The sequence below is a fragment of the Vipera ursinii genome (assembly GCF_947247035.1).
Source record: "Vipera ursinii genome assembly, chromosome: 2".
NCBI lineage: Eukaryota > Metazoa > Chordata > Lepidosauria > Squamata > Viperidae > Vipera > Vipera ursinii.
Genome location: NC_139513.1, coordinates 2,122,700 through 2,145,579, shown reverse-complemented (window position 1 = coordinate 2,145,579; position 22,880 = coordinate 2,122,700). Strand labels below are relative to the sequence as shown.

The 22,880-nt window shown below is 44.5% G+C and overlaps 1 protein-coding gene and 1 long non-coding RNA gene across 2 annotated transcripts; both read left to right on the top strand.

Annotated features, from left to right (window-relative positions):
- Nucleotides 1–14,503: 14,503 nt before the first annotated feature.
- On the top strand, nt 14,504–17,381 carry LOC310634493. Its single transcript, XR_014491242.1, has 3 exons — nt 14,504–14,591; nt 16,070–16,196; nt 16,826–17,381. It is a non-coding gene; the product is annotated as an uncharacterized lncRNA (long non-coding RNA).
- A 945-nt stretch (nt 17,382–18,326) lies between these two features.
- On the top strand, nt 18,327–19,932 carry LOC310633221 (uncharacterized protein; the record flags this gene model as incomplete). The annotated part of the gene is made up of 1 exon (XM_083350905.1): nt 18,327–19,932. Exon 1 carries the CDS (start codon nt 18,616–18,618, stop codon nt 19,930–19,932), a length of 1,317 nt encoding a protein of 438 aa, XP_083207031.1. The 5' UTR covers nt 18,327–18,615.
- Nucleotides 19,933–22,880: the final 2,948 nt, after the last annotated feature.

Sequence of the window (22,880 nt, the reverse complement as noted above, 5' to 3'; positions counted from 1 at the left end):
ACGGCATCCTCGACAAAAAAACTATGAAGATTTGAAAAATGATCTTGATAAAATGAATAAAAAATATTACCATAGATTCTCAGATTGAAAACTTTAAACAAACTATTACAGATAATCAGCAAAGGATCCAAAAAATGGAAGATAAGTCAGTCGAAGTTGACCAAAAATTGAATCCTTAAAAGATGAAAAGGAAAAACTGGTCCAAATAAATGGAGAATTGGAAGATTCTCTCATGGAGCGGGCATCATACTTTTTAAGATTTCAAAATTTAATAGAAGACAAGGAAGAGGACCTCCTAGACCTGATAACTGAGTTACTTGCAGATGTTCCAGGAGTGGGGAAGACTCAAATGGAAGGAGAATTGGATCAGGTCTACAGAGTTAACTCAAACTATGCTAGAAAGATAAAAAGGACAAGTATAAGAATTGGAAAGAGGGGCACATGACTAAGTCAGAATATCAGCAAATAGCCCGTGCCTGCAAAGATGAAGTGAGGAAAGCTAAGGCTCAAAATGAACTAAGGCTTGCGACCAAAGTCAAAAATAACAAAAAATGCTTCTTTCAACATATAAAAAACAAGAAAAAAATTAAGGAAATGATTGGTCCATTAGTGGGGGAAAGTGGCAAGAAGGTGACAAGCAATAGGGAGAAAGCAGAACTATTTAACTCGTTTTTTGCATCTGTCTTTACACAAAGGGAAAAAACAGCCCAACCTACCAAAAACAGTGCCATAAAAAACAGAATAGAAATGCAAGTTAAGATAGGCAAGAAAATGGTAAGTGACCACCTGTCCAGCCTAGACGAGTTCAAATCACCAGGACCAGATGGATTACACCCCAAGGTTCTCAAGGAACTGGCAGACGTGATCTCAGAACCACTGAACTATATTTTTCATAGATCCTGGAGCACTGGGGAACTACCAGAGGACTGGAAGAGAGCTGATGTAGTTCCCATCTTCAAAAAAGAGAAAAAATAGATCCAGGAAACTACAGACCTATCAGCCTGACCTCAATACCTGGGAAGATTCTGGAAAAGATAATCAAACAACAAATCAGCGAACACCTTGATGCAAGCAAAGTCATCACTAAAAGTCAACATGGGTTTGTCAAAAACAGATCATGCCAGACAAATCTTATTACATTCTTTGACCAAGTGACAAAATTAGTGGACCAGAGGAATGCTGTATTTACTTGGACTTCAGTAAGGCATTTGATAAAGTAGATCACAACCTACTACTTGAGAAGATAGAAAAATGTGGGTTAGATAGCATCACCACCAAATGGATTCGTAGCTGGCTGACAGGCCATACTCAGCGTGTGGTCGTGAATGGAACCGCATCTACATGGAAGGAAGTGTGTAGTGGGGTGCCCCAGGGCTCTGTTCTGGCCCCAGTGCTCTTCAATATCTTCATTAACGATTTGGATGAGGGGATAGATGGGGAACTCATCAAATTTGCAGACAACACCAAGCTGGCAGGAATAGCCAATACTCCAGAAGATAGGCTTAAGATACAGAAGGATCTGGACAGACTTGAACATTGGGCACTATCTAACAAAATGAAATTCAATGGTGAAAAAAGTAAGGTTCTGCATTTAGGCAGGAAAAATCAAATGCACAGGTATAGTATAGGTGGTACCTTGCTCAATAGTAGTAACTGTGAGAGGGATCTCGGAGTCCTAGTAGACAGTCACCTCAATATGAGCCAGCAGTGTGCTGCAGCTGCCAAACAAGCCAACACAGTGCTAGGCTGCATTAACAGAGGGATAGAATCAAGATCGCGTGAAGTACTAATACCACTTTACAATGCCTTGGTAAGGCCACACCTGGAATACTGCATCCAGTTTTGGTGACCACGATGTAAAAAAGATGTCGAGACTCTAGAAAGGGTACAGAGAAGAGCTATATGATTAGGGGGCTGGAGGCTAAACATATAGGGAACGGTTGCTGGAATTGGGTATGTGTAGTTTAATGAAGAGAAGGGTGAGGGGTGACAATATAGCAGTTTTCCAATATCTCAGGGGCTACCACAAAGAAGAGGGAGTCAAGCTATTCTTCAGAGCACCTGAAAGCAGGACAAGAAGCAACAGATGGAAACTAGTCAAGGAGAGAAGCAACCTAGAACTAAGGAGAAACTTCCTGACAGTTAGAACAATTAACCAGTGGAACAACCTGCCTCCAGAGGTGGTGAATGCTCCAACACTGGAGGTTTTAAGAAGAGACTGGACAGCCATTTGCCTGAAATGGTATAAGGTTTCCTGCCTGAGCAGGGGGTTGGACTAGATGACCTCCAAGGTCCCTTCCAACTACTACTTCTTCTTCTTCTTCTTCTTCTTCTTCTTCTTCTTCTTCTTCTTCTTCTTCTTCTTCTTCTTCTTCTTCTTCTTCTTCTTCTTCTTCTTCTTATTATTATTATTATTATTATTATTATTATTATTATTATTATTATTTTTTAAACTGGCAATTTATGTTCCAGCAGTTGATGGAAATGGGTTTCCACAAAAACTTTATAAATGAAATTCAAGCAATTTACCATAAACAAACGGCTAGAATAATCCTAAAACATATAGGGAACGTTTGCTGGAATTGCGTATGTGTAGTTTAATGAAGAGAAGGGTGAGGGGTGACCTGATAGTGTTCCAGTATCTCAGGGGCTGCCACAAAAAAGAGGGAGTCAAGCTATTCTCCAAAACACCTGAAAGCAGGACAAGAAGCAACAGATGGAAACTAGTCAAGGAGAGAAGCAACCTAGAACTAAGGAGAAACTTCCTGAAAGTTAGAACAATTAACCAGTGGAACAACCTGCCTCCAGAGGTGGTGAATGCTGCAACACTGGAAGTTTTTAAGAAGAGACTGGCCAGCCATTTGTCTGAAATGGAATAGAGTTTCCTGCCTGAGCAGGGAGTTGGACTAGATGACCTCCAAGGTCCCTTCCAACTACTACTACTACTACTTCTTCTTTTTCTGGGAGACTTTATGTCCACGGGAGACCACCATTGTCCAAATAGGCGGGAGTGAGTCCCTCCTCCTGAGATGCGGCTCTCAGGTTCAGATGGGCTTGTTGCTCACATACCTGGCACCCAGCTGTGTGGCAACAGCCCTGCCCAGGTTGCTCGACACCCTCTCAGGATTGGTGGTGGAGTTCTCCAGGCTTATAGTTTCGGGTGACTTCAACCTGCCTGCCCTGGGAGGGTTGTCAGAGTTAGCTCGAGAGTTCATGGCTTCCATGATGGCCATGGACCTGACCCAAGTAATTCATGGCCCAACTCGTGGAGGTCACACTCTCGACCTGGTGTTTTTATCTGGACAGTGGTTGGATGATCTGGGAGGGGGTTTGCCAGCTATTGTCCCCCTATCATGGTCCGATCATCATCTCCTGCGACTGGTCTTCTGTTATGCTACCCCCCGCTGCTGGGCTGCGGAACCGACCAGATGGTTCCGCCCCAGGCGCCTAATGGATCCAGAACGGTTCCAAATGGCACTTGGGTCTATACCCATTGCCCTCACTCACAACCTGGCCAGTGCCTTGGTGGATGCCTGGGAAAAGGCAGCCACCGAAGCACTCGACCGTGTTGTACCCTTGCGACCCCTGACTCGGCGCAGATCCCACTGGGCTCCATGGTTTTCTGTGGAGCTCCGGGTGATGAAGCGTCGGAGACGGGGTCTAGAGAGTGGTTGGAGGTCCAGCCGATCTGAATCTGACCGATTGCAGCTAAGATTCTTTATAAGGTCTTATCTTGCGGCGTTGAGGACGGCGAAGGCTAACTACTTCGCTGCCCTCATCGCCTCTGCAGATAATCGCCCAGCCACCCTGTTTACGGTAACTCGCTCCCTTCTTAACCAGGTGAGGGAGGACCCCTTACAGGGACGGGCCGAGGAGTTTAGTCATCATCTGATGGACAAAATCGCTCAGATCTGGGCTGGCTTGGACTCCGACTGGTCGGAGTCTGATGTGGAGGAATCGGACGGTCTTGAGCATGTTATCTGGACTGAGTTTGATCCTGTTTCCCCTGATGATGTGGACAGGATTATGGGGAGGCTGAGCTCCACCACCTGTTTGTTGGATCCGTGCCCCTCCTGGCTGGTTTATGCGGCTCGGGAGGAGACACGATGCTGGTTCCAAGCAGTAATAACTGCTTACTTGAAGGAGGGTATCTTCCCCAATGCCTTGAAGGTGGTGAGACCCCTCCTCAAGAAGCCTGCCCTGGACCCGGCTGTTTTAAATAACTATCGTCCGGTCTCCAACCTTTGCTTTCTGGCAAAGGTTGTTGAGAGTGTGGTGGCACATCAGCTTCCTCTGTTCCTGGAGGAAACTGATTATCTGGATCCGTACCAATCGGGTTTCAGGCCCGGTCACAGCACGGAGACGGCATTGGTTGCGCTGGTGAATGATCTCTGGCGGGCTCAGGACGGGTTGTTTCTCTGTCCTAGTCCCATTAGACCTCTCAGCGGCTTTTGATACCATCGACCATGGTATCCTACTGCGGTGTCTCAAGGGGTTGGGAGTGGGAGGCACCGTTTTATGGTGGTTCTCCTATCTCCTGGGCCGCTCGCAGTCGGTATTGACGGGAGGGAAGAGATCCGCCCCGAGGCCTCTCGTTTATGGAGTTCCTCAGGGGTCGGTTCTCTCTCCCCTCCTGTTCAACATCTATATGAAGCCGCTGGGCGAGATCATTCATGGTTTCGGGGTGGGGTATCATCAGTATGATGATACCCAACTTTTTTTCTCCACCCCGAACCAACCCAGTGATGCCCTCGACGTGATGTCCCGTTGCCTGGAGGCGGTCCAGGTCTGGATGGGGAGAAACAGGCTTCGTCTCAATCCTGGCTGTGCATACCAGCATCTCAGGTTAACCAGACTATTCCATCTTTAACGATGGGGGGTGAGGTGTTACCCCCTGTTGATAGGGCTCACAACTTGGGCGTCCTCCTGGATTTACGGCTCAATTTTTTAAAAAAAATTCCATTTATATCCCGCCCTTCTCCGAAGACTCAGGGCGGCTTACAAGCTTAGCAGTAGCCTTCATTCTATGTATATGCCTGCTTATTAGGGCTTTCGCACACACACCAAGTGGCATTTTGAAGATCACATAGGATCCGTGACCAGAGGGGATTTTGCCCACGTTCACCTGGTGCACCAGTTGCGACCCTATCTGGACCGAGATGCCCTACGCACAGTCACCCATGCGTTCGTGACCTCCCGGTTAGACTACTGCAACGCTCTCTATATGGGGCTGCCCTCGAGGACCACTTGGAGGCTTCAGCTGGTGCAGAATGCTGCTGCGTGAGTTGTGATGGGGGTTTCCCGATACTCCCATGTAACACCTCTACTCCAGAGCTGCATTGGCTTCCGGTTGCTCTCCGGGTGAGATTCAAGGTGCTGGTGATGACCTATAAAGCCCTAAATGGCTTGGGTCCGGGATATTTAAGGGAACACCTGCTGCCGGCATCAAGTTCCCTTTGTCCTGTGCGCTCCCACATGGAGGGCCTTCTCAGGGTGCCGCCGCTAAAAGACTGCTGGCGGATAACACCCAGGGGGAGGGCCTTCTCAGTGGGTGCGCCTGCCGTTTGGAACCAGCTGCCCGTAGAGCTGAGGACTGCCCCCGACCTACGGTCATTCTGCCGGGACCTGAAGACCTGGCTCTTTGACCTTTCCGGCCCAGGCTGAGAGTTTTTAAATGGGGTTCTATATTTTTTCAGGGATTAAATTTAATTATTTTAACTGTTTTTAACTTTTGTATTGTATTAACGTTTTTAAATACTTTGTAAACCGCCCTGAGTCCTACGGGAAAAGGGCGGTATATAAATTCAATAAACTTAAACTTAAACAACTTCTTCTTCTTCTTCTTCTTCTTCTTCTTCTTCTTCTTCTTATTCTTATTATTATTATTATTATTATTATTATTATTATTATTATTATTATTATTATTATCGGAGACTATATAGAAAACTTTGATATCAAAAAAGATACAAGGCAGGGGTGTCCATTATCCCCACTGCTATTTATATTAACATTGACCAGAAATATTAAACAACATAGAAATTAAAGGATTGGAGATAAAAGAACAAAGTCCAAATTACAAGCCTTTGCGGACAACTTGGTTTTTATTTTGGGGGAGCCACTTGAAACAGCTACTAAACTGTTGGAGAAAATAGAAAAGTTTGGAGAACTGGCAGGTTTGAAAATAAACAGAGATTAAAGTACCGGTATTAACAAAAAACCTAACAGACAAACAGAAAACAAAAAAAACAAACCTACAAATAACTAAAAAAGCATTTAGGAATTCACCTAACAGCAAGATGTATAACATTAAAAGAAGATAACTATGAAAGATTGTTGAAACAAATAAAACTGGACTTGTAAAAGTGGAAAAATCTTCAACTGTTGCTGTTAGGAAGAATAGCTACAGTTAAAATGAATATTTTATCAAAAGTAGTCTTCCTATTTCAAACAATCCCTGTAAAACTGGGAACGGTTTTCTTTGATGATCTAAATGCAACAATATTGAGATTTATCTGGTAAGGGAAGAAAGCATAAATTAAAGTGAAAATGTTACAAGAAGCTAAAAATAGTGGAGGATTTGGACTCCAGGACTGGAGACTATATTATCAAGCAGCCATTTTACCATGGCTTAAAGAATGGATAATGCTGAGAAATAAAAGACTATTGTACCTAGAGGGGCATGACCTACAAATTGATTGGCATGCCTTTCTATGGTATGAGAAAAGTAAAATACCTTCAAAATCACTTTATAAGGAATGTACTTCTTTTAGAATGGGAAACAATAAAGCAGAAAATATATTATCTAGACCCGTACCAATCGGGCTTCAGGCTCGGGTACAGCACAGAGACGGCATTGGTCGTGCTGGTGAATGATCTCTGGCGGGCTTGGGACAGGGGATGTTCCTCTGTCCTAGTCTTGTTAGATCTCTCAGCGGCTTTTGATACCATCGACCATGGTATCCTACTGCGGCGTCTCAGGGGGTTGGGAGTGGGGGGCACTGTTTTACAGTGGTTCTCCTACCTCCTGGGCCGCTCGCAGTCGGTGTTGACAGGAGGGCAGAGATCCGCCCCGAGGCCTCTTGTTTGTGGAGTTCCTCAGGGGTCGGTTCTCTCTCCCCTCTTGTTCAACATCTATATGAAGCCACTGGGTTAGCTCATTCGTGGTTTCGGGGTGGGGTATCATCAGTATGCTGATGATACCCAGCTTTTTCTTTCCACCCCGAACCAACCCAGTGATGCCCTCGATGTGATGTCCCGTTGCCTGGAGGCGGTCCGGGTTTGGATGGGGAGAAACAGGCTTCGACTCAGTCCCGCCAAGACTGAGTGGCTGTGCATACCGGCATCTTGGGAGAACCAGTTTTGTCCATCGTTAACTATGGGGGATGAAGTGTTACCCCCCGTTGATAGGGCTCACAACTTGGGGGTTCTCCTGGATTCACGGCTCAGTTTGGAAGATCATATAGGAGCCGTGACCAGGGGGGCTTTTGCCCAGGTTCGCCTGGTGCGCCAGTTGTGCCCCTATCTGGACCGAGATGCCCTACGCACAGTCACTCATGCGCTCGTGACCTCCCGGTTAGACTACTGTAACACTCTCTACATGGGGCTGCCCTTGAGGACCACTCGGAGGCTTCAGCTGGTGCAGAATGCGGCCACGCGAGTTGTGATGGGAGTCTCCCGATACTCCCGTGTAACACCTCTTCTCCATGAGCTGCATTGGCTTCCAGTTGTCCTCCGGGTGAGATTCAAGGTGCTGGTGATGACCTATAAAGCCCTAAATGGCTTGGGTCCGGACTATCTAAGGGAACACCTGCTGCCGGCATCAATTCCCATTGTCCTGTGCGCTCCCATAGGGAGGGCCTCCTTAGGGTGCCGCTGGTCAGGGAATGCCGGCGGGTGATCCCCAGAGGGAGGGCATTCTCTGTGGGCACGCTTGCCCTTTGGAATGATTTACCTGTGGAACTCCGGACTGCCCGCGACCTGCGCTTGTTTTGCCGGGACCTGAAAACCTGGCTTTTCGATCTATCTGGCCTGGACTGAGGGTTTTTTTAGTTTTAGGTTTTAACATTGTTTTCTTGTTGGGCTATTATTAATTTAATTCTTTTTAATTCTATTTTTATCTTAATTTTATATTGTCTTTTAAATACTGCCCTGTAAACTGCCCTGAGTCCTTTGGGAATAGGGCGGTATAGAAAACTAATTAATTAAATAAATAAATATATTAAACTACCTGAGTGGCTTTCAACAATGGAAGCTTTTGCTTTCCAAAATTTAATTAACTATGACAAAGTTGTTACCTACAAAGATATTTTAGATAAGGAAGGAAAATTGAAAGACAGACAAGACCTACAAAGACAAGGTATTGACTTAGCATGGTGGCCATATTTACAAATTCAAACAAGATATAGAAAAATGCAAAGACAATGGGATTTTATAAAGGATAGAATTTGATCAAATATTATTAAAAACACACGAAAACCTGATTAAGAAACTTTACAGATTTCTAATAAACTTAAAGATGGAAGAAGAACAAGTAAAAGATACAATGATAACATGGGCACATTTTTTTTTGGATATTCTATAGATTTGGAAGACTGGCAAAAATTATGGGACAGAAATATTAAATTGACTAAAGCAGTTTCATATAAAAAAATTTGTGTGTAAAATATTTTATAGATGGCATATGATACCAATAAGATTAGCTAAAATGTTTAAAAATACTTCAAATAATTGCTGGAAATGTAAACAAAGGCCAGGTACCTATTACCATATCTGGTGGGTATGCCTTAAAGCGAAAAAGTTCTGCTTAAGATACATACATGGTTGGAAAAGATGACTAAAATACAGGTTGAATTTAAGCCAGAATTGGTTTTGTTAGGAATATTAGGAGCTAAGTATGAAAAGGAGAATGAGTATCTAATATTGCATGTATTGACAGCAGCGAGAATAGCATTTGCCTAATAGTAGAAAAATGAAAACCTATCAACTGAGAAGATTGTAATCAAGAAAATTCTAGAATGCACAGAAATGGACAGATTAATTTTAGAGAATAAAGAGAAAGAGGATTCAATTTATTTTAAAACATGGGATAAATTTTACCAATGGTTAGGAAAATGACTAGCGAGAAATGAATGTGATATGTAATTTGAATATTTATTACTAAGGAGAATGATATGTACTAATTGATACTGTATGATTATTGTTTAGCATATATATTATAGCTATTTACAGTTATATTAATTAGTCTTAACTGAACATATGTACCCAAGACAATAGTCTGTTTGCTAAAGCTTGAAAATGTTATTGGGGGCCAACCCCAACGTTGTTCCCAACCCCATTCCTACCCTAATCCTGATCCTAACCCCATCCCAAATCCTGATCCTTACCCTGGTTATATCCTCTTCCTAACCCAATAAAATTTAATAAAAATTCTTATAAAAATAATAATTAACCAGTAGAACAACCTGCCTCCAGAAGTGGTGAATGCGCCAACACTGGAAGTTTTTAAGAAGAGACTGGACAGTCATTTGTCCGAAATGGTATAGGGTTTCCTGCCTGAGCACGGGGTTGGGCTAGATGACCTCCAGGTTCCAACTTTATTATTGTTATTTTGAAGGGCTTTTAGGGGCGAATGGAGGCCAAGGCCTTGAAGGGGATCACGTCCCAGGATGTGGGGATCCTCCCAATCATTCTGCCTCAGCCATGGGGTGACCCTGAGGGAATCACTGGGGGTGGGGAAGGTTTCCCATCAGAGAAACAATTGAGAGGGGGCAATTGTGGTTCTTCTCCTTTAGGGTTAGGGTTTTTTATCCAGCCTGCCTAAATCAGGGACATGATGGCCCCAAGAGGTTTGAGGGTGCTAGAAAGGGGCACTTGAGGTGGGCTGGAGGAGGCCCCTGAAAGAAAAGAGAGGGAGGCCTAATTCGGAGTCAGACTGAGAGAAAAGAGTCAGGTGCATCCTAGGGAGCCCCAAAGACCACCAATGGCAGTGCTTCCCTAGCGTGGCCTTTTTCCCCTATCCCCCCAGCAGCAAAGAGGTTCCTCCCACCACTCCAAGGACCACCTTGGATCACTGGGAGGGGGGTGGTCAGAGGGGGAGGGGAGGGGTCTTGCAACCTGCCCCTCCCTCACCCTGCAGTCTTTTCCTCAACATCTCCCCAGAGGTGGATGCCAGTCCCTTCCCCCCCAGACACCCAGCATCAATGGGGCTGCCCCCCAAGTGTGGCCCTGCTCCTTTATGGGTTGGGGGGGCTCCCTGAATCGGAAACACTTCAACGCCTTTGGACATAATGGGCCCTCCAAGAGTCTCAAAAGGGCTGGAAAAGGATTCTGGAGGGGCCCCCAAAGGAGGCCCCATCCAGACCGACGGACAAAAAGAAGTTGAGGCCGTCTCTGAGGAGCCCCGAAGAAGCCCGATGGGGGCGCTTCCCTCAGAGCCGCGTCTCTTTCTCTCAATGGCTTTTCCCGCTTCGCCGTCTGAAGGAATCGCACTGGGAGGATGGGTGGGGCGTGGCCAGAAGAGAGACTGGGGAGTGGAGAAGCTTTGCAAGGTCCCGCCTCCCTTGCCCTGAAGCCTTTCCTCCAATGCCTCTCATGGGATTCCCAGCGCCCCTTTTTCCCCTTCCAGGGATGCTCACCAGTTGACCCACCAGCAGCAACAGGGGGACCCAGCAGAGCCCATGGAAGATTTCCCTAAAGTCCCTCCCAAGAGAAGTAGGGGAGAAGTGGAATTGGGAGGGTGGGTGGATATTGTGTAGTGGGCTTTGGACCGCGTGGACTGCATGGAAAGGCAGATGAGTGCAGCATATCAGCTCTTTATTGTGGTCAGACAGAACTGGAACAAAGGGCTGCCTGATCCCTTATATACCTGGCCAGGTACACCTCAGGCCAATGCCTTTAACTGAATTTCCCGCCGTCCGCGAGCCAGCCAATCCTATTGCAGTATAGCGCCACCTGGTGGTGTCAGTGGCCACTGCTAATATGGTTACCCAACTATATACATCTATATACATAAAGGTCGCGATGGGTCGGACACGACTTCGCAACTAACAACAACAACAACATAACAGTGGGGGTCTTGACAGGGACTCAGTTCCTCAGTTTCTGCTCCAAAGGACTTTCTGGGTTTTTCCCCCCCTTTGAAGACATTTTGCTTCTCATACAAGAAGCTTCTTCAGCTCTGACTGGATGGTGGGGAGTAGTCAGACCTTGGACTACTCCATGGGGTGATGGGGTGATTCTGATTTTTATATTATTGCTATCTTCTAGTCAGTGGCTATCCTTTTCCCCTCCACATTTTTCTCATGCTCCTTAATTACATAATTATTACAAATGACACAACTACTGAAGCTGGATTGATCCATAATAATAATAATAATAATAATAATAATAATAATAATAATAATAATAATAATAATAATAATAAGTTGGAAGGGACCTTGGAGGTCATCTAGTCCAACCCCCTGCTCAGGCAGGAAACCCTATACCATTTCAGACAAGTGGCTGTCCAGTCTCTTCTTAAAAACTTCCAGTGTTGGAGCATTCACCACCTCTGGAGGCAGGTTGTTCCACTGGTTAATTGTTCTAACTGTCAGGAAGTTCCTCCTTAGTTCTAGGTTGCTTCTCTCCTTGACTAGTTTCCATCCGTTGCTTCTTGTCCTGCTTTCAGGTGCTTTGGAGAATAGCTTGCCTCCCTCTTCTTTGTGGCGGCCCCTGAGATATTGGAAGACTGCTATCATGTCACCCCTCACCCTTCTCTTCATTAAACTACACATGACTCGAGTCTGCATTCTCATTTCTTAGGGGAATATTGATGTATCTCCTGAGATTTATATATGGATAGGTAAAAAATAATCTGGGTTAAATCTGTCAGTTCAGGCAAGCTTTTATGGGATGTTTGGAGGATGGAAACAGGGATCACCCCTCTTGGCTTCTTCATCTGGTCTGGAAGATGAAGGAGGAGAAAACGAAAAGGATGTGGTCTACAACAGAGGGAAACATCACCAGGCATCAAGCTCTCAAAATATAACAAAAGCAGCATAAAACGTCAAGTTCTGACAGAAGTTGTGTGTGTGTGTGTGAGAGAGAGGTGGGGGGGGAGGGAGGGAAAGAAAAGGAGAGAGCGAGGGAGAGAGCGAAAGAGAGCACAAGTGGGACAGAGAGGCAGAGAGAGAGACAGACAGGAGGGAGGGAAGGAGAAAGAGAAAGGCTCAAAAAGAGCCTTGGTGGAGCAGTGGGCTAATGCCTCCTTAAGTAACACCAGCTGCCTGCAATTAGTGCAGGTTCGCATCCCACCAGGCTCAAGGTTGACTCAGCCTTCCATCCTTCCCAGGTAGGTAAAATGAGGACCCAGATTGTTGGGGGCAATAAGCTGACTTTGTAATAATGCCGCTTGGGGGGGGTGTGAAAGCCCTAATAAGCAGGCATATACATAGAATGAAGGCTACTGCTAAGTTTGTAAAGCCGCCCTGAGTCTTCGGAGAAGGGCGGGATATAAATGGAATTAAAAAAATAAAAAAAAGTAAGAGGGAGAGGGAGAGACCAAGCAAGTGGGAAAGACAGGAAGCAAGAGGGAGAGTGAGTGGGAGAGAGGACAAGAGAGGCAGACGGAGGGAGGGAGGGAGCGAAAGGGAAAGAGAGAGAGAAAGAGACGGAGAGGGAGGGAAAGAGAGGAGGAGGAAGAGCGCGCGGGAGGGAGGGTGGGTGGGGAATAGAGAATCGTTCGGCTCCCAAAAGTACGGAATCCGTATACTCTCCGGGAGACTTTCTTCAAGGGAGGCCTGTCATCTCTCCACGGCATTTACCGGGTGCTAAAGGGTAGAGCTCGTCCTCCAGGGCGGAGCCGGTGCCGAACAGAGGGTTGGGCTGGATAGCTTCCAAGGATGCTCCCATGGCCGTGATTTCACCGCAGGACCCAGCAGGAGGCGCATTCTGGGCTGCAGACTGACTGTATGCCACTGCGCATGCTTGACTCCTGCGTGGTCGGGAGACTGCAGCCTGTGAGTTCCTCTCCGGGAATCTGGGGTGGGGGGTGGAGGGGGGACGGGCAAGAAGGGCTCCCGCGACTCAGATCATACTCAGATCCTCTCCAAGGGAGGAGAAACTGTCTCCGAATCCTGAGGCACCCCATAACTGCTCTGGGCTGTGCATACAGGAGATCTAACAAGGGGGGAGGGGAAGAAAGTTGAGAGGGGTGGTGGTGGTAGGGGAGAGGAAGAGGAGAGGAAGCCTAACCTGCTCACGTCTCCTTCAGATTCAGCTTCCAAGACGGGAACGACCTTCGGAGAGCCAGCAGAGACCAGTTGCCCGACAGTGCCAGTGGCTGAAAGCTTCCTGGCGAGTGTGGCAGAGGAGAAGAAGCAAGAATAGAATGAAAGGGACATTGGAGGTCTTCTAGTCCGGCCCCCTGCTCCAGAAGTGCCCCAGGTCAGAGATACTTCTTTTGGGAAATGTGAAGGGATCCTTGTGTGCTTGAATTCTTAAATGCCTTCCTGAGAGAGTTTTGGGTGGTTGATAATGCAAGTAGATAATTTCGAGAACCTCATTAAAGAAATTGTCCTTGCATTCTTCCAAACAGTATCTCCTTTAGGCCAATTCTCCCATTGGCCTCATCCATCACCACCGATGGTCACAAGGGTTTGGCCACCTTGTGGAAGGAACATAAAATCCAGATCCTCTCATGTCCCGTCCTCCTTTGCTTCTATTTCAGGTTCTGAGGTCCTTCCAGGAATGGGGAGTAATTGGGTGGATCCCACAAATCTATCTCATGATCTGTCTTTCAGAGGGATCCCCAAGGATAAAATCCAATCTCAGGAAACCTCACTATGTGAGGGAAGACCATTGTGCTGGATTGGAGATTTTCTGGAAAGGTTCTCGTTATCCTTAATTCTCTGTGTCTTCTCCTGTCTTGGTCATTGGATTTAGTAGAAGGTGACTAAATGAGAAAGCAAAAATTCTCTCTTCAAGCTACAAGACTTAAGGCACAAAGGAATTCCTTCCATGATGAGAGATTTCTCTTTGTTCTCAATGATGCAGAAGACAGCAACCTGTTTTTTGGCCTTCCTTAAGAGATAATTTCGACTCAATTCCTACACAGATCCCTGGTGGACCATTTCTGACTCCACCTGTCTTTGCAGGCATTTTCCTGGATTGCTAGAATTTCATGAATTGCTCTTCCATGATGGTTTCAAGCTGCAGGGAATGGGGGAGGGGGAGAATTTGCAGAGATTGAGTGAGTGTTTTGGTTGCCAAGCGTGTACTTCCATGTGTTCTAAAAAGCTAGGAGAACAATCCAATTGAGGTTTATTCTTCAGTCTGTGGTGGGGTTTGGTCTTCTCCTTTTGTTCTTGGCTCCCATGATGGAGCCTATGAAAGGCCTCCGAAGGCAGAGTGTTGAAGAGGCCAATGGAGGTATCTTTTGCAGGACAGGAAGAAATCTTCAGTTATGCTTTCAAGCTAGACATGATGAAGTTGAACCCTTTCCTGTTTCCATCCTGTCTCTTTCTTTCCCAGTGGACAAAATGGAGTCACTGTTATTCACTGAATCATCTCTTTCTGTTGGTGGAGCTGAAAGAGCGGCTGGATTCCCAACTCAGGTACGAAGGAAGAGATCAGCAGCTAATATGGGGGAGCAGTAGAGAACCTCTAGTGTTGTGATTCAGGGTCAGCCTGTGGGTTCGGCAGTTGGGTCAGACGACTCAGAGGAGGAGGGGGGTGTTGAAGAGCTTGCTGAGGGGGTTGAAGATCTTGCTGATGAGAGCCCTCAGCCAGGCCCCTCCCACCTGGTCACTACGGAGACCCAGCTGTGTGAGCCTGACAGCGTGGATGAAGATGACCCACAGCTGGCCCTGTTCAAGGACGCCCAACGCAGGAGGCAGTCAATCAGGAGTAAACAGAGGAAGGCAATGGGGCACCTTGGAAGGAGGCAGAGAGAAGCCACGCCCTGAACTGTATAAAAGGGGAATGCGTGGGAGGGCTGGTTTGCTGAAGGCAACCGCTTGATTAGTTCTTGTTTCATGGTTGGTGTCTTGTTTTGCTCTGTTTTATCTTAATAAATTTGGCAGGCTTAATTCCAGCCTCTTGCCGTTTGTAAAGGGGTTGTCCCTGCCTTTTTTGCAGGGCCGGTAGCAGGCTGGTACAGAACATCTAGTTTCCTTTGGGGACTCAACATACGATACTGCTATTCTTGAGCAAAGCACAATAAGGAAATTAGAATTTAAATTTATAGAAAATAAACTTCTTTATTGGCCAAGTGTGCTTGGACACACAAGGTTTTGTCTCCGGTGCATAAGTTCTCAGTGTACATACAAGTAATAGTGATAATCATGGTCATAAACAACATGAAAATACATTCATCGTAAATCATAAAAAACAACACTTCATCATGAATCATAAGATGCAACACTTAGTGATAGTCATAGAATATTTTCAAACTAGGCCCACCACTCCACCTTTAAGTTTTGGAAATATATGGAATTCCTTAGTGGTTATATTATCATGGTTTCAAAAAAAATGCCACATTGCAGTTCATGTTGTCTATCCCAAGTAAAGCAGACAGGACACATGAATAGTTAGGCTAAATCTACTTTATTGTAAGTATAATCTTGTTTTGGGATCATTGGGGAAAGGGATGTAAACAGGAGGAGCAGAAACTGTCTTTGTATGTCATCTGCACCTTGACAGCCGGAAGTGCCTTCCTTGTATTTTCATGAATGTTCATGAATGGGAGCAAGGATGGTCCTTCAAAGAACCACAAAGACCTTTTGGTCACCATGTCAGACAAAAATCCCACAGAATCCCTTGCAAACATCATGAAATGGGTAGATCGTGTCTAAGGCACACACTGCAACTTAATCAAGGCAGGTTTATGACACAGAAGGTCAGCAGTGTCAGTCATGCCTTAATTGCCTGTCAGCCGTAGGCTGTGAATTCTGCCCATTTTAGCAGGTAATGTGTTGAGTCCAGCTAGGGAAATGTCCAATGAAGAATTTTCACTTTCTGCTTTTAGTATTTGTGGATGAAAGGCGATCTCACAAATTCTATCGAGTCTGCTCACAGATTCTTCCTTGTTCAGGGTCCTGTGTCCTTTGAGGAAGTGGCCGTCCATTTCAGTAGCGAAGAGTGGTTGCTGCTGGATCCCAGCCAGAAAGCCCTGCATCGAGAAGTCATGTTGGAAATGTCTGCGATGGTGGCTTCTTTAGGTAAGGGTTCCTCTGGAGGAAAATTAAGTCAGAGCAAGGAGTCACTAGACACTTTAGTCACAACTTACATTGATATGTATCTTGTTAAAAATGATTTCATCTCTTCTTGTGTCCTCTTATGTTAATTCCAGTCTGCCCTCATAGTCCTCTTAAGTAGCACAATTTCATTTAGAAGAAAGAGATCAGTGGGCTGATCAGTCATTCTGGCAAGGGTTGACATTTGGTCTTGTAGTCATCCTGGGCCCGTGTCATCACTGCAGAGCTATTGGGAAGATGATGAGGGAGAGGATGCTTTTGCCTATTGCAGTTGTCCTAATAGGCAACAAATGTTGTCTTTCTTCAGGTTGCAATGACATATGTTGTCTTATTGAATGTAAGTTAGGTGCATCGTATGTGAGACAATTTGGGTGCCACGTCCTGACATCAAACCTGTTCTTGCTTTAAATTTTTAACTGCCAAAAAGGAGGGTTAGGTCAGCAGCCATGCTAGTCTTTTAAGTTAATTAATATTTATGGTGTCATTTCCCCCGTTTCGTTCTCCGCAGATGCGTACTAATAGATATATCTATGCAGTGGGACAGCAAATTGTACGTTGCGGATTATTCTAATTCATTTTTCTTCCCCCTCAAGCACTAGATGCGCAGAAGAAGGAAAATCACCAAGAGCCAAATTTAGTGCCATTGCAAATAATCAAAATTGAAATACCTGAAGAGGCACCTACAAGTAAACAGGAGAGCAGAAAATATGAAAAGAAGCACACTTGGAGAGAAAAATCTGTTCTTGAATGTGTGGAAATGGATCGGTTCATGAACCAACGTGACTCCAAAGTAAATACGGGGAAATATCAAAGGAAAAAAAGATTCAAAGCAAACCCCAATTTTAGTAACCACTCCAAAACTGGAAAGTACTTCAGCAGTAATAAACTTACTCCCCATAAAATGACCCAGGCAAGGGATATGCCCTACAAAAGTGTGGACTGCAGAAAAGCCTTTGGGTGGAGAGGTAATCTAACTTCCCATAAAAGTACACAGTCAGGGAGAAAGCCCTATAAGTGCACGGTCTGTGGGAAAAGATTCAGTTCAAACAGTTCCTTTATTTCTCATAAAAGGATCCACACCAGAGAAAAACCCTATAAGTGCCTAGAGTGTGCAAAGAGCTTCAGGAACAGAGTGTGTCTCAAATACCACAAAAGAATCCATACAGGCAGAAAACCTTATAAATGTGTGTACTGTGATAAAAGCTTCACTTTGAAGAGTTCCTTTACCTCCCATAGAAGGGTCCATACTGGAGAAAAACCCTTTAAATGCATACAGTGTGGGAAGAGCTTCAGCACGAGTAGTTCCCTGATATCACATAGAAGGATCCATTCAGGGGAAAAACCCTATAAATGTGTAGACTGTGGGAAAACCTTCAGGACGAACGCTTCTTTTACTAAGCATCAATTGATCCATGTGGGAGAGAAGCCATTTAAATGCATAGAGTGTGGGAAGTGCTTTAGGCAAAGTGGAGTCCTTGCTTCCCATAAACGGATCCACACAGGAGAGAAACCCTATAAGTCTATTGAATGTGGAGAGTGCTACAGAAAGACTGATCAACTGATCTCCCACAAAGGGATCCATTCAGGTGGAATAACTTATGAATACACGGAGTGTGGACAACCCTCCAGGACGTGCAGTTCCCTTGCTTACCATAAACGGACACATAGTGGAGAAAAACCCTATACCTGCCTGGAGTGTGGAAAGAGCTTCAGTGTAAAGAGTTCTCTTACTTCCCATAAACGGTTACACACAGGAGAAAACCCCTATAAATGCATGGAATGTGAAAAGAGCTTCAAAACCAGCAGTCACCTGACCTACCATAAAAGAATCCATACGGGAGAGAAACCCTATATATGCCTGGAGTGTGGAAAGAGCTTCCCTATAAAGACTTCTCTTACTTCTCATGAAAGGATCCACACAGGAGAGAAACCCTTTAAGTGTATTGAGTGTGGGAAGAGCTTCAGCACAAGCAGTAAACTTAGTTTCCATAACAGGATCCATACAGGCGAAAAACCTTATACATGCACTGACTGTGGAAAGACCTTCGCTGACAGTGGCTATCTGACTTACCATAAAAGGACCCACACAGGAGAGAAACCGTATAAATGCCTCGAGTGTGGGAAGAGCTTTAGGCAAAGTGGTGCCCTTTCTTCCCATAAAAGGATCCATACAGGAGAGAAACCCTATAAATGCATAGAGTGCGGGAAGAGCTTTAGGCAAAGTGGTGGCCTTGCTTCCCATAAAAGGATTCATACGGGAGAGAAACCCTATAAGTGTATTGAATGTGGAGAGTGCTACAGAAATAGTGATCAACTGTCCTCCCACAAAAGGATCCATTCAGGTGAAAAACCTTATAAATGCACGGAGTGTGGAAAATCCTTCATGACATGGAGTTCCCTTGCTTACCATAAACTGACGCATACTGGAGATAAACCGTATAAATGCCTGGAGTGTGGAAAGAGCTTCAGTGTAAAGAGTTCTCTTACCTCTCATGAAAGGATCCACACCGGAGAGAAACCTTATAAATGTATTGAGTGTGGGAAGAGCTTCAGCCAAAACAGTCAACTTACTTCCCATCACAGGATCCATACAGGGGAAAAACCTTATAAATGCATAGACTGTGGAAAGAGCTTTACTAACAGTGGCTATATGGCTTACCATAAAAGGACCCACACAGGAGAGAAACCCTATAAATGCCTGGAATGTGGAAAGAGCTTCAGTGGACAGAGTGCCCTTGCTTCCCATAAACGGTTCCACACAGGAGAAGAACCCTATAAGTGCATGGAGTGTGGAAAGAGCTTCAAAACCAGCAGTCACCTGACCTACCATAAAAGAATCCATACGGGAGAGAAACCCTATCTGTGCCTGGAGTGTGGGAAGAGCTTCAGCCAAAGAAGTCAACTCAGTTACCATAACAGGATCCACACAGGGGAAAAACCTTATAAATGCACAAACTGTGGAAAGACCTTCGCTAGCAGTGGCCAACTGACTTACCATAAAAGAACCCACACAGAAGAGAAACCCTATAAATGCCTGCAATGTGGTAAGAGCTTCAAAGACAGCAGTCACCTGAAGTACCATGAACGGCTCCACACGGGAGAGAAACCATATACATGCCTGGAGTGTGGGAAGAGCTTCAGCCAAAGAAGTCAACTCAGTTACCATAACAGGATCCACACAGGGGAAAAACCTTATAAATGCACAGACTGTGGAAAGACCTTCGCTAGCAGTGCCCATCTGACTTACCATAAAAGAACCCACACAGAAGAGAAACCGTATAAATGCTTGCAATGTGGAAAGAGTTTCAAAAACAGCAGTCACTTGAAGTACCATGAACGGCTCCACACGGGAGAGAAACCCTACACATGCCTGGAGTGTGGAAAGAGCTTCTCTATAAAGACTTCTCTCACTTCTCATGAAAAGATCCACACAGGAGAGAAACCCTATAAATGTATTGAGTGTGGGAAGAGCTTCAGCCGAAGCAGTCATCTTACTTTCCATCACAGGATCCATACAGGGGAAAAACCTTATAAATGCACAGACTGTGGAAAGAGCTTTACTAACAGTAGCTATCTGACTTACCATAAAAGGACCCACACAGGAGAGAAACCCTATACATGCCTGGAATGTGGAAAGAGCTTCTCTATAAAGACTTCTCTCACTTCTCATGAAAGGATCCACACAAGAGAGAAATCCTAAAAATGTCTAGAGTGTGGGAAGAGCTTCAGCCGAAGCAATCAACTTACTTCCCATCACAGGATCCACACAGGTGGAAAACCTTATAAATGCACAGACTGTGGAAAGAGCTTTACTAACAGTAGCTATCTGACTTCCCATAAAGAGACCCACACAGGAGAGAAACCTTATAAATGCCTGGAATGTGGAAAGAGCTTCAGTGAGAACTTCCCATAACAGGATCCACACAGGAGATAAATTGTATGTATGCAATGAATGTGAGAAAAGTTTTGAGTTCAAGGAGCTCCCTTACTTACCACATTAGTTCCCACACACGGAAGAAATTGCATCAGTGCACAGAGTGTGGGACGAGCTCCAGATTAAAAAGACACCTTAGTTCTTATAAGAGGATCCACACAGGGGAGAAATAGACATGTTTGCAATGCAGAAGGAGTTTTGGTGAAAACAGGAAGCTTCAAAAGGAATCCAGAGGGCAGAAAAGTATCCTGTGGAAAGCAATGAACTTATTTCTCGTATTAATATGACCCACATTGTGGATATATACAGGATGGGAGGGAGATCCCTTTAGGAACTGAAGTGTCCTTAATTTGTATAAAAGTATCTGATATTAAACCACAAAGATACGGAATGTAAAAAGAATAACATTGTGGAAAAATGTGGAGAATAGTCTTCCTTCTTTCAGAGGATTCCTGTAGGAACAGCTGAATAAATGGATTTGAATTTTTGAATGCTCCCAGGATAGAGTTCTTAATTCCAGGGGTATTACCTATTGAAAGGTAAGGTCCCACTCAATAAAATCTGTTAAACAATTGCCCCCCTCATTACTCCAAAACCTCTGCTTGGTCAAGCTGCTTTATTTATGCAGAAGCAACATCTGAAGTGAGTCTGGGATCAACCTCCAGGCTTTGTGAAGAACTGGTGTATGCATGCAAAGCAAGGGAAAATGTATGTGTGTATATTCATTTTAGCTCTAAGTGTGTTGAAAATACTGGCCTTTAATCATGTAGCAAGATATTTAAGTTAGGTTTACAAGTGAAAATGTCTCCCAAATGTTTTTATGTACAGTCCAGTCTGGTGCAAAATTGCATTAACCCAGCTGAAAGAGACTTTATAAATGGTTTTATTGATCTGACAGTGTACGGTATGTGCAAATGTTTATATTTACAATCCATATGAGCAATATTTTTTTAAAAGGACTTAAATTGCTTGATTTAAATTATTCATTGTTCAGTTTCTCACATTAAAGTAATCGGTACCATGTTTTCTCTGATATTCAAATGTCACTTTAGTGTCTCTACTTCATTTTGTGGTACCAAATTGAGAAAGGTCAATTGTACTTGACAGGTTAGGGGACTGTAGCATTTCTATGGTTTTGGAGAAAACTAGCATGAATGTGACTTTGTGCTTTGTATTGTGGGAAGAATCCATAGAAATATTCTGGGAAATATTAAAAAGGCAGAATATATTTCCCAAAAGATTTTAAAGGCAGAAACCACCCCCCCCCTCAAGTCTCTCTGCCCCAGATAGAAACCAGGTCTGCAGAAATGCAAATGTGATGATTTTGTCAGAAAGATTGGAGTCAGGAAGCTGGGATTAGAAAGAAAGATCCCTAGAATCAACAATCCCTCACACCAAAAATTCCAACAGTCATCAGCCACAGGCCCAGGGAAGCAGGATATGACCTTTGAGACATAATAGGACTAATCCATCACCATCAGAAGATCAGAATGGCAAACTCAAGACTTAGGTCAAAGTACATGACACCGGAAATACAAAGCCTCAAACAGGAACAGGAAACAACCTCAAGAGCCCCAGAAGGTATAAAAACCCATTCCTTGCTACATGTGGTCAGTTTTTTTCTCTAGAGCCATCTTTCTTTCTAGCTCTCCTCTTCAATAACCCACAACCTTCTTTCTAAAGCAGTCTCCATGTTGTCTATTCCCGGCTTGGACTGGACCTTGAAGATTTTTCCTTCAGTATCTTAATCCAGCTTTTTAAAAAAATGTATTTCCTGATTATTAACAATCTTTTCTAATTTTGAAAGGTTAATAAATTATTGGAAACAATTGTGCCCTACTTAATACACATTGAACAAAAAAGTTAAATGAAGCCAGATAAATATGTAGGAGAACTTATCGGGGAGAAGAGGAGGTTTGGATAATAAAAAGTTAGAAAGTGGTAGAAGGAGGTTCAGATCTGACTCGGTTTCACGTTACACAATGATGCAAAGAAAACCATGGAATGAGAGGCATTAGCAAGGTATATTCATCTATGAAAAGAAGCAAGCAATGAAAGAAATTGTAGCCTACAAAATGTGGGAACATTCCTCATTCTAAAATCTTGGCACTTTTTAGAATTTTCCTAATTATACAATTTTACATCTGTGGAGATAATCCATAGTGCTTCAGCCAACTATATCTTCTTCCTTAAATGGGAACCAGAGAACTGAAACCCTTTTGCCGCTTTCTATAGTCTGAACGTTCATTTGGCCTTTGAGTGGTAGGCAAGGATTTGTCCTTCAAGGAGTGTGTGTGTGTGTAGGGGGTGTTTCTGGGTATTAAATGGGAAGACATTTATCTTCCCATTCTATACAATTACATAATATATTAACAGAATATATTTTCAAAGTATTTCTTATTCTCCAGCTAGCAATCCTACCGTTTCTCATTGAAAAGGAAGATGTGTAAGAGATACCATTATTCTGAGGGGTCCTTGGGACGAATGGAGGTCGAGGCTATGAAGGGGATCAGGGATCCTCCCAGTCATTCTATCTCAGCCACCGGAAGACCCTCAGGGATTCACTTGGGGGGGTCCCATCAGAGAAACTGCTGAATTGAGGGGGGCTGCCCTCCTCAATTGTGGCCTTTCTCATTTTGGGTTGGGTTTTTTTTTTAATCCAGCCTGCCTAAATCAGGGACAGTTCAGTGCGTTTCAATGTGGTGGGCCTGCAA